The 14086-nt window shown below is 35.6% G+C and overlaps 1 protein-coding gene across 2 annotated transcripts in view; it reads right to left on the reverse strand.

Moving 5' to 3' along the window:
* Positions 1–14086, reverse strand: part of TTC17 (tetratricopeptide repeat domain 17) — a 155215-nt gene that overhangs the window by 74046 nt on the left and 67083 nt on the right. For both annotated transcript variants that reach the window (XM_067749343.1, XM_067749342.1), the window contains exon 16: positions 11609–11795. In XM_067749343.1, coding sequence (XP_067605444.1) covers positions 11609–11795 — 187 coding nt within the window. The remainder of the gene's footprint in view (positions 1–11608; positions 11796–14086) is intronic.

Here is a 14086-nt window from a genome sequence, read left to right on the forward strand (position 1 = left end):
CTACTTTCTCTGCCTGAAATGCTCTTATGCTGTATGTCTGCATGGTCCAACCCTTTACCTCCTTCAAATCTTTGCTCAAGTGTCACTTTCTCAATGGGGCCTCCCTTAACAATCCAATTTAAATATCACACCAACCCTCCTGCTCTATTTATTTTTCCCCAGAGCACTTATTTGCTAACATACTAAATAACTTCTTTCGTATGTTTATCATCTGCTCTGTTTCTCTTTACTAGAATGGAGCTCCGTAAGACTTGGAGTTTTTTGCTTGCTTGTTTGGTTTCTAGTTCCTAGAATAGTAGACATTAGTTGAATAAATGAATGAATAAATAAGCCATACTCAGGTCCCTTTGCTTGAAAGAAAACAAATACTCTATTGCTTTAGAAGGTTATATCCACTATCAAATTTCATTTTTCTTAAATATTATTTGGCCAGGTTAACAATCTATAATGACTGGAGGACAACTGTAGAAAGACCTTAAGCAGGGGCCAACAGGCTCATTCCTCAAAAGAAAACAATTTTTTTTGCATGCTGGACAAAAAATTCATGTTAAAAACCAAGAAGTATTTATATATATATTAAATGTCTTTCGGAGGCTGAAGTGTAAAACCACTGGTTAACAAAACCTGCCTAAATGTCTTAACTTCTTATGAAAACAAAAGGTAACCATTTTGCTCATGAAACCAAAATGCTGGGAATCCCAAAAGACAAATATTACCTACTGAGTGAATATTACAAGTACGGCTACCAGATCTTCTGTGTAAAATCCAATGCTTTACAGCAATCTAATGATGCAAATACAGAAGAGATCAAAGTGACACGCTAAACTGAAAGGGACCATTTTAGGTGTGCTTTTAGGGTTTATTATGACTGTCCCCCATCATACAGTTCAGAGGCATGTTTTATATAGGGATGTATGTATCTCTTTTGAGGGATGATATACGAAGTGCAGCGATTATACTACTTTCATAAAATGACTCAAGAATCTACAAATATGAATTCTTTCAGTCTTGGCAGTGGAATAGTTTATGGCTTGAGAATAAAAGAATTACGCATGAGAGCCACACTGGCCTTAGAAGACAGAGGACTCAGATTTCAGTCTCTGTGCTACCAATGACTGACTCTGTGACTTGAGTAAATCATAACTTTTGCTTCTAGGTTCATAAAAAAGGCACTTTTCTTATCCCTTCTCTCACCGTCATATAGATGCTTATCAAAGGATTGTTTGTTAACCAATAATTAAAGCCCTTTAAGTAAAGAAGTATAAAAATTTATACATATTACATATAGAGAGGTACATCTAGCTTTGTTGCAGGATGCACCTGCACCTACAGGATTCTGAGCCTGTAGAAAGTTAACCAGTTTTCATTCTTCCAACAAAAATAAATGGAGGTAAGCTAACTAGTAGCATATTAAAAATGCTATTAAAAACTGTGTCTTTCAGACTGTATTTTCTTTCTTTTTTTTTTGCGGTACGTGGGCCTCTCACTATTGTGGCCTCTCCCGCTGCGGAGCACAGGTTCCGGATGCACAGGCTCAGCGGCCATGGCTCACGGGCCCAGCCGCTCCGCGGCACGTGGGATCCTCCCAGACCGGGGCACAAACCCGTGTCCCCTGCATTGGCAGGCGGACTCTCAACCACTGCGTCACCAGGGAAGCCCTCTTTCTTTTTTTGTAAAGCAGGTATCTTCACTAATTCTCATCAAGAATGTGATAAAGCAGGTCCTTAACTGCAGGTAGAATGTGTTGGATAGTCCACAGGAGGGCAGCAAAATGCAGGATTTCTTTTCCTTCAAAATCTGAACTCCATGTAAAATTGCTTTAAGCTACAAGCTATAAATCTACAGAAATTTGGGTGGAAGAACACAGACTAAAACCACAGGCAAGAAACAAGTTATAAAACGAGATAAGATTTAGGTAAATAGTACGTAGATGCTATAAATACAGAAACATTATAAAGACAACACAGGGGCTTCCCTGGTGGTGCAGTGGTCGAGAGTCCGCCTGCTGATGCAGGGGACACGGGTTCGTGCCCCGGTCCGGGAAGATCCCACGTGCCGCGGAGCAGCTGGGCCCGTGAGACATGGCTGCTGGGCCTGCGCGTCTGGAGCCTGTGCTCCGCAACCGGAGAGGCCACAGCAGTGAGAGGCCCGCGTACTGCAAACAACAACAACAACAACAAAAAAACAAAAAACAAAACAAACAAACAAAAGACAACACAGGATAATTCTTCTGCACATTGGAACAGGTATTAAAGCTCATGTATGCGATTTGGAAATTCTATTTTTTTCTATGGTGGTGAAAGCTTTGAAATACACTTTATAGAGAAATGTATATAAAATTCTAACCATACCTAGTTAAAGTCTGAGTTCTGTATAACATTTATTCATAATTTCTAAAGATCTGGGCCAATAATTTTAAGTGGGTAGGTGCCTCAGCGGATTAAGAAAAGACCAATGTTCAGCGATTGTGGGGCTGATGCTTAATTATACTCAGTTAATAACAATGCCATTGTCAGCAGCATACCTATACACATGCAATGAAGTCTAACAAATATAACCTTCCGTTGGTCTTATCTTTTCTAATGTAAGAAAAGTAATACTGAGTGAAGAATACTAAAAGTAAAATTATGCATATCAGAGACATAATAATAGAACAATGTATATTGCTTAAGTAGTAGAAAGCATCTTTTTTAGATGTAACTTTTTAATTTTCAAATCAGTGAAACTGAAGAATGAAAGTATGTAGAAAATACTCTTAAGTAATAAACACTTGGAAAATCCACTATCATGAATATTACAGATTTAATATCCACGTTTTGCTTATTATAAATTATTTTCCATTTTTCATCATTAGAGAATATAATCATTATTGCTTCATGAAATCCCATTTTCTGTGACACCCTATTATTTTCAATTTTTAAAAAGTCCTTTTTTAGTGTCGAGCACTCAAGAGACCTTACTTATACTCAAAAGCATTGTAAGTTTATTTAACAGGTTCCATTTTACTTTACAAAAGGCCAAGTATGTTGTTATTGAAAAATGAGTTTGTTCAAGTGGCCAATTCAGTTCTATTTAAGTTGAATTGTAAAATAACAAGCCAATAAATGTGGACAAAAAGTATGTATTTAAAAACTGCCAAAATAAAATGTTTAATCAAAACTGGAAGCACTAGCTTCTCTTTCACAGTCAACTTGAGAGCTGGCAATTAAAAAATCTATTATGTTTTCCTTCCCAGCATCCTTGAAACTGTAATGCTGATATAAAAATACCTATAAAAGAAAAGAATTTATTAAGTACTATTCAAAGGAGAGAGAGAGATGATGATAAGCAGTTTCTGTAAGAACAAATGCAACTAATAAATGGTAGTAAATAAGAGGATTATCTAGATTAATCAAAGTTTGGGAAAACTGTCAGATAAATGATTCTGCACTAATTGACACATTTTTAGCTATAAAGTCTTTCAAGTAAGAAAAGTTTGTGAGCATAATGATTATGTACTTCTAAGCTGAATGAATCAGTATTCACAGCTAAATACATTACCTGTGCATATACTCCAAGAAACATAAACTAAAAATCTGTGTGAAAAATTTCCAAGATTATATATGAAAAGCAATACTTACTGATGTTAAAAGACTACTGATAATTTTACCATTCAGTTCATACTATCCAAGACATTACACTATATTACAGTTGCTATAAAAACAGTGTCTAATGTGGATCTTTAAAGAAAATAATTTAGGGAAGGTTAACAATAGTGGTGAGAAAAGTTGTTTTTAAAATGTTTTCCAAGAGTATTTAACTATTTTTGATCTTGAAAAGCTTACCTGAAAAGCTTTTAAATTGGTAGCTTTTCAAACAGGCTTTCATAAGAGAATTTTTTAGGTTGGAAAAAGGGTGTATAAGGGCAGCTTAAATCTTGTCCAAAAAAACCCAATTACAATATTAATTCCTTAAAATATCACTCAGCCATAAAAAAGGAACAAAACTGGGTCATTTGTAGAGATGTGGATGGACCTAGAGACTGTCATACAGAGTGAAGTAAGTCAGAAAGAGAAAACCAAATATCGCATATTAATGTATATATGGTGGAATCTGAAAAAATTGGTATAGACAATCTTATTTACAAAGCAGAAATAGAGACACAGACATAGAGAACAAATGTATGGATACCAAGGGGGAAAGGGGGCACTGGGATGAACTGGGAGATTGGGACTGACATATATACACTATTGATACTGTGTATAAAATAGATAACTAATGAGAACCTACTGTATAGCATAGGGAACTCAACTCAATGCTCTGTGGTGACCTAAATGTGAAGGAAATCCAAAAAAGAGTGCACATATGTATATGTATAGCTCATTCACTTTGCTGTACAGCAGAAACTAACACTACACTGTAAAGCAATTATACTCCAATAAAAATTTAAAAAAAGACCCTCTGGACACCAAAGGCTGGGGTGTGCTCCCTTGGTTGGCAATACTCCACGTGTACTGTCACACATCATAGCTGGGAGGAGGTAATGTTGTCCATGACTCCATGGGAAGAGGACAACCGGAGGTTCTGTATTTGTACCCCTCAAGGACTCTGCCTTGGCTGATTTTAACGAGTATCTTTTCCCTGTAATAAACTGTAACTATGAGTATTACAAAACAAATATGAATTCCTTGATTATTGGAAATAGAATCACAAGCCTTGCTTCTTGAAACCTTTCTAAAGTCATAATAAAAACTTTAGAAAGATATGTCAAACAAGATAACTTATGAAGCTTCTTTCAATATTGCAAAAATGAAAAAGTAAAGGGCAGACAGAATCATCTGAAGGTACAGAAATGCTAATCATTACTCAGAGGTTTTGTCTCCTTCTTCATCAACCGTTTAGTAAAGCTCAGAGATAACTGGAGTAAATGCAACTGTTAGGTTTTAAAATGTAAGAAGTTCATGGTTTTGACAGAGGTGTCTGCTTCTTTCAAGTTTCAGCTTTTCAAAGCTGGAACTCAGCAAAACAACCGTCAATAAATAGGATTATTGTGGAAACAAGTAATGCAAAAACACTGTTAAAGAAAAATTTAATACTGAAATGAGTTCAGTATTATCAATGAGTTTTTAAACCTAGAAAATGCACATATTTCCATTAGGGGTAACTATTTATTTAGGAGTTAGCTGACATTGGATTCTTTTCTAAACTAATTAATTACAATGTAAAAAGGGATAATGTTTTTTGTTTTTTTATACTGCAGGTTCTTATTAGTCATCAATTTTATACACATCAGTGTATACATGTCAATCCCAATCACCCAATTCAGCACACCACCATCACCACCCCACCACACTTTTCCCCCCTTGGTGTCCATATGTCTGTTCTCTACATCTATGTCTCAACTTCTGCCCTGCAAACTGGCTCATCTGTACCATTTTTCTAGGTTCCACATACATGTGTTAATATACGATATTTGTTTTTCTCTTTCTGACTTACTTCACTCTGTATGACAGTCTTTAGATCCATCCACGTCTCAGCAAATGACCCACTTCCGTTCCTTTTTATGGCTGAGTAATAATATTCCATTGTATATATGTACCACAATTTCTTTATCCATTTGTCTGTCGATGGGCATTTAGGTTGCTTCCATGACCTGGCTATTGTAAACAGTGCTGCAACGAACACTGGGGTGCATGTGTCTTTTTGAATTATGGTTTTCTCTGGGTATATGCCCAGTAGTGGGATTGCTGGATCATATGGTAAATCTATTTTTAGTTTTTGAAGGAACCTCCATACTGTTCTCCATAGTGGCTGTATCAATTTACATTCCCACCAACAGTGCAAGAGGGTTCCCTTTTCTCCACATCCTCTCCAGCATTTGTTGTAAGTAGATTTTCTGATGATGCCCATTCTAACTGGTGTGAGGTGATACCTCATTATAGTTGTGATTTGCATTTCTCTAATAATTAGTGATGTTGAAGAGCTTTTCATGTGCTTCTTGGCCATCTGTCTTCTTTGGAGAAACGTCTACTTAGGCCTTCTGCCCATTTTTGGATTGGGTTGTTTGTTTCTTTAATATTGAGCTGCATGAGCTGTTTATATATTTTGGAGATTAATCTTTTATCTGTTGATTTGTTTGTAAATATTTTGTCCTATTCTGAGTGTTCTCTTTTCGTCTTGTTTAAAGTTTCCTTTGCTGTGCAAAAGCTCTGAAGTTTCACTAGGTCCCATTTGTTTATTTTTGTTTTTATTTCCATTACTCTAGGAGGTGGATCAAAAAGATCTTTCTGTGATTTATGTCAAGAGTGTTCTTCCTATGTTTCCTCTAAGAGTTTTATAGTGTCCGGTCTTACATTTAGGTCTCAAATCCATTTTGAGATTATTTTTGTGTATGGTGTTAGGGAGTATTCTAACGTCATTCCTTTACATGTAGCTGTCCAGTTTTCCCAGCACCACTTACTGAAGAGACTGTCTTTTCTCCATTGTATATCTTCGCTTCCTTTGTCACAGATTAGTTGACCATAGGTGCGTGGGTTTATCTCTGGGCTTTCTATCTTGTTCCATTGATCTATGTTTCTGTTTTTGTGCCAGCACCATATTGTCTTGATTACTGTAGCTTTGTAGTATAGTCTGAAGTCAGGGAGTCTGATTTCTCCAGCTCCGTTTTTTCCCCTCAAGACTGCTTTGGCTTTTTGGGGTCTTTTGTGTTTCCATACAAATTTTAAGATGATTTGTTCTAATTCCATAAAATATGCCATTGGTAATTTGATAGGGATTGCACTGAATCTGTAGATTGCTTTGGGTAGTATAGTCATTTTCACAATATTGATTCTTCCAATCCAAAAACATGGTATATCTCTCCATCTGTTGGTATCGTCTTTAATTTCTTTCACCAGTGTCTTATAGTTTTCTGCATACAGGTCTTTTGTCTCCCTAGGTAGGTTTATTCCTAGGTATTTTATTCTTTTTGTTGCAATGGTAAATGGGAGTGTTTCCATAATTTCTTTTCAGATTTTCATCGTTAGTGTATAGGAATGCAAGAGATTTCTGTGCATTAATTTTGTATCCTGCAACTTTACCGAATTCATTGATTAGCTCTAGTAGTTTTCTGGTGGCATTTTTAGGATTCTCTATGTATAGTATCATGTCATCTGCAAACAGTGACACTTTTACTTCTTCTTTTCCAATTTGTATTCCTTTTATTTCTTTTTCTTCTGTGATTGCCATGGCTAGGACTTTCAAAACTATGTTGAATAATAGTGTGACAGTGGACATCCTTGTCTCGTTCCTGATCTTAGAGGAAATGCTATCAGTTTTCATCATTGAGAATGATGTTTGCTGTGGGTTTGTCGTGTATGGCCTTTATTATGTTGAGGTAGGTCCCCTCTATGCCCACTTTCTGGAGAGTTTTTATCATAAATGGGTGTTGAATTTTGTCAAAAGCTTTTTCTGCATCTGTTGAATGATCATATGGTTTTTACTCTTCAATTTGTTAATATGGTGTATCACATTGATTGATTTGCATATATTGAAGAATCCTTGCATCCCTGGGATAAATCCCACTTGATCATGGTGTATGATCCTTTTAATGTGTTGTTGGATTTTGTTTGCTAGTATTTTGTTGAGGAGTTTTGCCTCTATATTCATCAGTGGTATTAGTCTGTAGTTTCCTTTTTTTGTAGTATCTTTGTCTGGTTTTGGTATCAGGGTGATGGTGGCCTCATAGAATGAGTTTGGGAGTGTTCCTTCCTCTGCAATTATTTGGAAGAGTTTGAGAAGGATGGGTGTTAGCTCTTCTCTAAATGTTTGATAGAATTTACCAGTGAAGCCATCTGGTCCTGGACTTTTGTTTGTTGGAAGATTTTTAATCACAGTTTCAGTTTCAATGCTTGTGATTGGTCTGTTCATATTTTCTGTTTCTTCCTGGTTCAGTCTCGGAAGGTTGTGCTTTTCTAAGAATTTGTCCATTTCTTCCAGGTTGTCCATTTTATTGGCATAGAGTTGCTTGTATTAATCTCTCATGACTCTTTGTATTTCTGCAGTGTCAGTTGTTACTTCTCCTTTTTCATATCTAATTCTATTGATTTGAGTCTTCTCCCTTTTTTTCTTGATGAGTCTGGCTAATGGTTTATCAATTTTGTTTATCTTCTCAAAGAACCAGCTTTTAGTTTTATTGTTCTTTGCTACTGTTTTCTTTGTTTCTATTTCATTTATTTCTGCTCTGATCTTTATGATTTCTTTCCTTCTGCTAACTTTGGGTTTTGTTTGTTCTTCTTCCTCTAGTTGCTTTAGGTGTAATGTTAGATTGTTTACTTGAGATTTTTCTTGTTTCTTGAGGTAGGCTTGTATTGCTATAAACTTCCCTCTTAGAACTGCTTTTGCTGCATCCCATAGGTTTTGGATCGTCATGTTTTCATTGTCATTTGTCTCTAGGTATTTTTAAATTTCCTCTTTGATTTCTTTATTGATCTCTTGGTTATTTAGTAACGTATTGTTTAGCTTCCATGTGTTTGTGTTTTTTACGTTTTTTTCCCTGTAATTCATTTCTAATCTCATAGCGTTATGGTCCGAAAAGATGCTTGGTAAGATTTCAATATTCTTAAATTTACTGACGTTGGATTCTTTTCTAAACTAATTAATTACAATGTAAAAAGGGCTAATGTTTTTTCATTAAAAAAAAAATTTTAAAAATGAGCTCTCTGAAAGAACCAAAAATGGTATTCCCTCTTCCCAAGTCAAATTATTTTCTTTTACAGTTATTGTATCAGATTCAATAATATTCTTGGGGACTTCCCTGGTGGCGCAGTGGTTAAGAGTCTGCCTGCCAATGCAGGGGACACGGGTTCTAGCCCTGGTCCAGGAAGATCCCACATGCCACAGAGCAACTAAGCATGCGAACCACAACTACTGAAGCCCACGTGCCTAGAGCCCGTGCTATGCAACAAGAGAAGCCACCGTAATGAGAAGCCCACACTCTGCAACGAAGGGTAGCCCCCGCTCGCCGCAACTAGAGAAAGCCTGTGCGCAGCAATGAAGACCCAATGCGGCCAAAAATTTAAAAATTATTTAAAAAAAAAAAGTGAGCAGGAAAAAAAAATATTCTTGGAATAACCTGGACTATCAGATACTACAATTTTGAGAAAGATCTGTTTCAAGTTAATAGTTCCCTGGGCTAGTTGAGATTATGTTCCAGGGGAAAAAGAGCTTAAGACAACTGAATTTCCTCTCTCAACATCAGTGACATAAAATAACAATAAATTTCAAGAAACTAAAATACTAAGCAAAAGCATGTAAAACAAATACAAGAGAAAAGGCTTTTAGAAAAGGATCACTATATACATACAAAACCCTTCTTCCCAATAACAGAAAAGAAGAGAAGTGAGGGAGATGATAGTCAGTAAAGAAAATAAGAAATTCTATTAATATAAACAGCTCATTGAAAAAAAATGAAATCCTGTTTATAAGGCTGTCCTTAGATATAACCTACAAAACTTTAAAGACCACAACATATTTTCTAGTATTATATAAGAAGATAAAGATCCTTAACTTTAGAGTCATATTCTGTATTCATTATGAATTTCTAATGGCTTACTTTTACATAACACCTACTCTGTGACAATAATCTCATTTAATCCTCCCAAAAAGTATATGAAATTTTACTGTCTTTCATTTTATAGATTAGGACACAAATTACTTTAATGGGAACAGAAAGATAGTAATGGCAAAGCCAGGGCTCAAACATGAATCTGTATGACTCTAGAACTAGCCACCCCACTATACTGCCTTGCTAAAAAAACACTGTTAGGCCTTCAGCATTCATGTACGAATTCTAGTTTAGATGCTGCTCAACAATGATCTACAACTGAGCTATAGAGTCTGAGAGATTTTTCGTTTCTTCACTAAAAGAAGGGCTCTGATATTTAAAATGACTTCCTGCCTTCCATTAAAATCCTAAGGCAGTCTGGTATAGTGAATCAGTTTCGGTGCCAAATCTAGTAATTACTGACGTCTTTTAGACAAGTCACTTAATGAAGTGTGTATCACTTTTTTTCTTCTTCTAAATACCTGAAGTGAAGGAGCTGAGCTAGTCTTCTGGTTGAACATTATAATCTAATTTGAACATTAAACACAGCATCTACTGTGTGCTCTACAAAAGCAAGGTACTGAGGATTCACATGTATATAAACTGAACCACTTATAATTCAAGTTAAACTCATTTTTTTTCTTCCAGTGAAGGTTAAATAATAATCAAATATCGTGGAACTACTATATTCAATATCCTATGATAAACCATAAATAAAAAATATTAAAAAAGAATGTATTCCTTATATTCAATGTGCTCATACAATGTGTTCCTTTAAAAGCTAAAAATAAAATTACCATATGACCCAGCAATCCCATTACTGGGCATATACCCAGAGAAAACCATAATTCAAAAAGACACATGCACCCCAATGCTCACTGCAGCACTATTTACAATAGCCAGGTCATGGAAGCAACCTAAATGCCCACCAACAGACGAATGGATAAAGAAGATGTGGAATATATATAAAATGGAATATTACTCAGCCATAAAAAGGAACGAAATTGGGTCATTTGTAGAGACCTGGATGGATCTAGAGACTGTCATACAGAGTGAAGTAAGTCAGAAAGAGAAAAACAAATATCGTATATTAACTCATATATGTGGCATCTAGAAAAATGGTACAGATGAACCAGTTTGCAGGGCAGAAACTGAGCCACAGATGTAGAGAACAAACGTATGGACACCAAGGGGGGAAAGTGACGGGGGGTGGGGTGGGGGTGAGGATGTGATGAATTGGGTGATTGGGATTGACATGTATACACTGATGTGTATAAAACTGATGACTAACAAGAACCTGCTGTATAAAAAAATAAAAATTCAAAGAAAAAGAATGTATAAATATGTATAACTGAATCCCTTTGCTGTACAGCAGAAATTAATACAACATTGTAAATCAACTATACGTCAATAAAAAAATATTGAAGAAAAAATATCATGGAACTCTTAGAAATTTACAATAGTTGAGACATTAACTCAAGTAGCTCTGACCCAGGTGGACGCACTGCTGCACACGTGTGTATGTATACACATATGTACACGTGCGTGGTGCCTGTGGGAGGAAGTGGAAGAATGCAAAGTAGATAGCCGCTTCACGTCGGACGACTGCCTGAAAGGTGCGGTGAAGGTCCACACCACCTCCACTCAAAGACAAGGGGCTGTACTTCGGTGAATGAGGATAGAAACACTGCTTCAAATCTCATTACACCGTTTGAATTTGTGGCAGAAAAAAAAATCTTTTACCATAAATATCAGTTGTTGTAGAACATCAGAGATTTGGGGGAGAGAAAGAAATCTCACAGCTTATCAATCCCAGTCGAATATACTTTGATCAGCCTTTCTCAAACTAGGGTTCTGGGAGAGAATTAAGCCCAATGCTCCAAGGCATGTACACAGCAGTTATTAATTAATTTCTTTCCTATGTATCTAGTATTACACTGGTTATGTAAAAACCTTGGAAAAATAAAATCATTTTCTGTGTTCTGTTGATCAAAACAGGAATCCTGATTGAACTCATTGTTTTGCCAGCATTTAACAGCTGCTTACCACTGCAAACAGAAGAGGTGATGTTGTACAGAAAAGGATAAAACTGCATACAGCGAATCAACTTCAGGCTGTTTTCACACTCTGGGCATTTGGTAGTTAATTTCAAAGCCTGTCTAAAGGCCTCAAGTGCCCCACTGATATTCTTCAGAGCAAGGTAAGCATTTCCCAGGCTCAAAAAGGTCAGGGGCTGAAAAGAAAGAAAAAAAAAAATCAGAAAATGTTAATGAATTAATATTTTCTGAGAGTTACAAAACCTTTACAGTATATGTCTTTTGGCTTTTTTTAGGTTACCTCATAAAAGTTTACCCCAACTGTCCATTTTATTTACATCAGCTAAACTGTTTAATATAAATTTATTTTTTACCTTTTTACTAAGATAAAAAATACATAAAGTATGTAACATGTACTAGTCTTAAGCTTACAGCTCAATGAGTTTTTATATATGTATATACCCCTGTAACCACCACTCATCTAAAGATACAAAACATTTGGAACATTTCTGGTGCCCCAAGAGGTTCCCCTGGGCAACCCAACCCCAACCCCAGAGGTAACCACTTGATGTGATGTTGTGACTATCACCATAGATCAGCTCTGCCTTGCCTGTTCTTGAACTCCATATAAATGGAATCAAACAGTCTGTTCTCTTACGTGTATAATATGTACCCTTTTGTACCTGCTTTCACTCAACGCAACATCTAATATTCAAGAAACCAGATGTTTTTTGTGTACTATTTGTTCATTCTTCTTAAAAAAAATTGATGTGTAATGTTTCATCATGTGAATACACCACAATTTATTCATCCATTCTCCTACTGATAGGGAGTTTTTGGATTGTTTGCAGTTTTGGGTTACTATAAATAAAGCTACTGTGAACAGTCATGTAAATGTCTTTTGATAGACATATGCACTCATTTTCCTTGGGTATACACTTAGCAGTGGTTCTTAAGGTAGGCATACATTTAGTTTTATGAGATACAACGAAACCATTTCCCATTGGACATACAGACTTGCACTCCTACCAACAACTGTGAGAATTCACTGACTTGTTATTGTCAGTTTTTTAAATTTAGCTGTTTTAGTGAGATGCTGAAGTGGCATCTCACTGTGATTTTAATGTGCATTTCCTTGATTAGTAATAATGTTGAATATTTTTTCATGTGCTTACTGGCCCTTTGGGTACCCTTATTGCTGAAGTGCTGTTGTTTTCCCCATTAAAAAAAAATTGGGTTGCCTTTTTCTTATTGATTTGAAGGAGTTCTTTATATATACACTAGACATGAGACCTTTGCTGGAAATATTTATTGCAAATATCTTCTCCAAGTCTGTTGTTTGCCTTTTTATTCTCTTAATGGTATCTTCTGATAAACAGAAATTCTTAATTTTAATGAAGTTCAGTTATACATTTTTTTCTTTTATAGTTAGTGCTTTTTGAAATCTTTGCCAGCTATGAGGTAACAAAGACTTCCTCCTATGTTTTCATCAAGAAGCTTTATTGTTTTATCTTTCACATTTTGGTACATGATCCACCTCAAATTCATCTTGTGTATGATATGGAGTAGGAGTCAGGGTTCATTTCTTTTTCCATAGGGGATATCCAAGTAGTCCATTACTACCTACTGAAAAACCAAAAGCTCCCACACACACTGAACTAGTGTGCCTTGTCATAAATCAGGTGACCATATATGCAGGGGCCTATTTTTAATTTCTCTATTGTGTTCCATTGATATATTTGAGTATCTTTGTGCCAGTACCATACTGATTTAACTACAGTTAAGTCTTGAAATCTGGTAATATAAACCTTCCAACTCTGTTTTTTTCTTCCCCTCACACCCCAATTTTTGAGCTATTCTAGATCCATTTTTATGTAGATTTTTGACTCTCCTTATCAATTTACACACACATATACATGCAATTGCTGGGAGTTTGGGATCACATTGAATCTATAAATCAATCTGAAGATAACTTACATCTTAACAATATTGAATCTTTCAATCCATGAACATGATGTATATCACCATTTATTTAGGTTTTCTTTCTCTTAGCAATGTTTTGTAATCACGATAGAAATCTTGTGCATCTTCCTTTAGATTTACTTCTAGATATCTGATTTTTTTGGATGCTATTGTAAATAGTCTTAAAATTCTATTTTCCAATTGTTTGTTGAGACTTTGTTTTTATACGCAGCCCGAAGTATTCGGTTTAGGTCATTTTAGCAGAAATATACCTATGCTTAGTATTTGCTGCATACAAACCATTTATTCTACAAACCATCTATTTACTTTATCATTAAAAATATTTTAAAAGATCTAAGAATGTTTTATTCTCAAATTGCACAGTATATCCCCGTGAAAAGCAATTATCTCCTATAATTTATCAGCTACTTGCTTTTGAATCAGGCTGTTAGGTCATCAGAAATATCTCACTATAACCAAACCAAGGTGTACAAAATATTCCAGATTAAAGAGGCCTAATCTAGGT

The sequence above is a fragment of the Pseudorca crassidens genome, chromosome 9 (assembly GCF_039906515.1).
Source record: "Pseudorca crassidens isolate mPseCra1 chromosome 9, mPseCra1.hap1, whole genome shotgun sequence".
In the NCBI taxonomy this organism is placed as follows: domain Eukaryota; kingdom Metazoa; phylum Chordata; class Mammalia; order Artiodactyla; family Delphinidae; genus Pseudorca; species Pseudorca crassidens.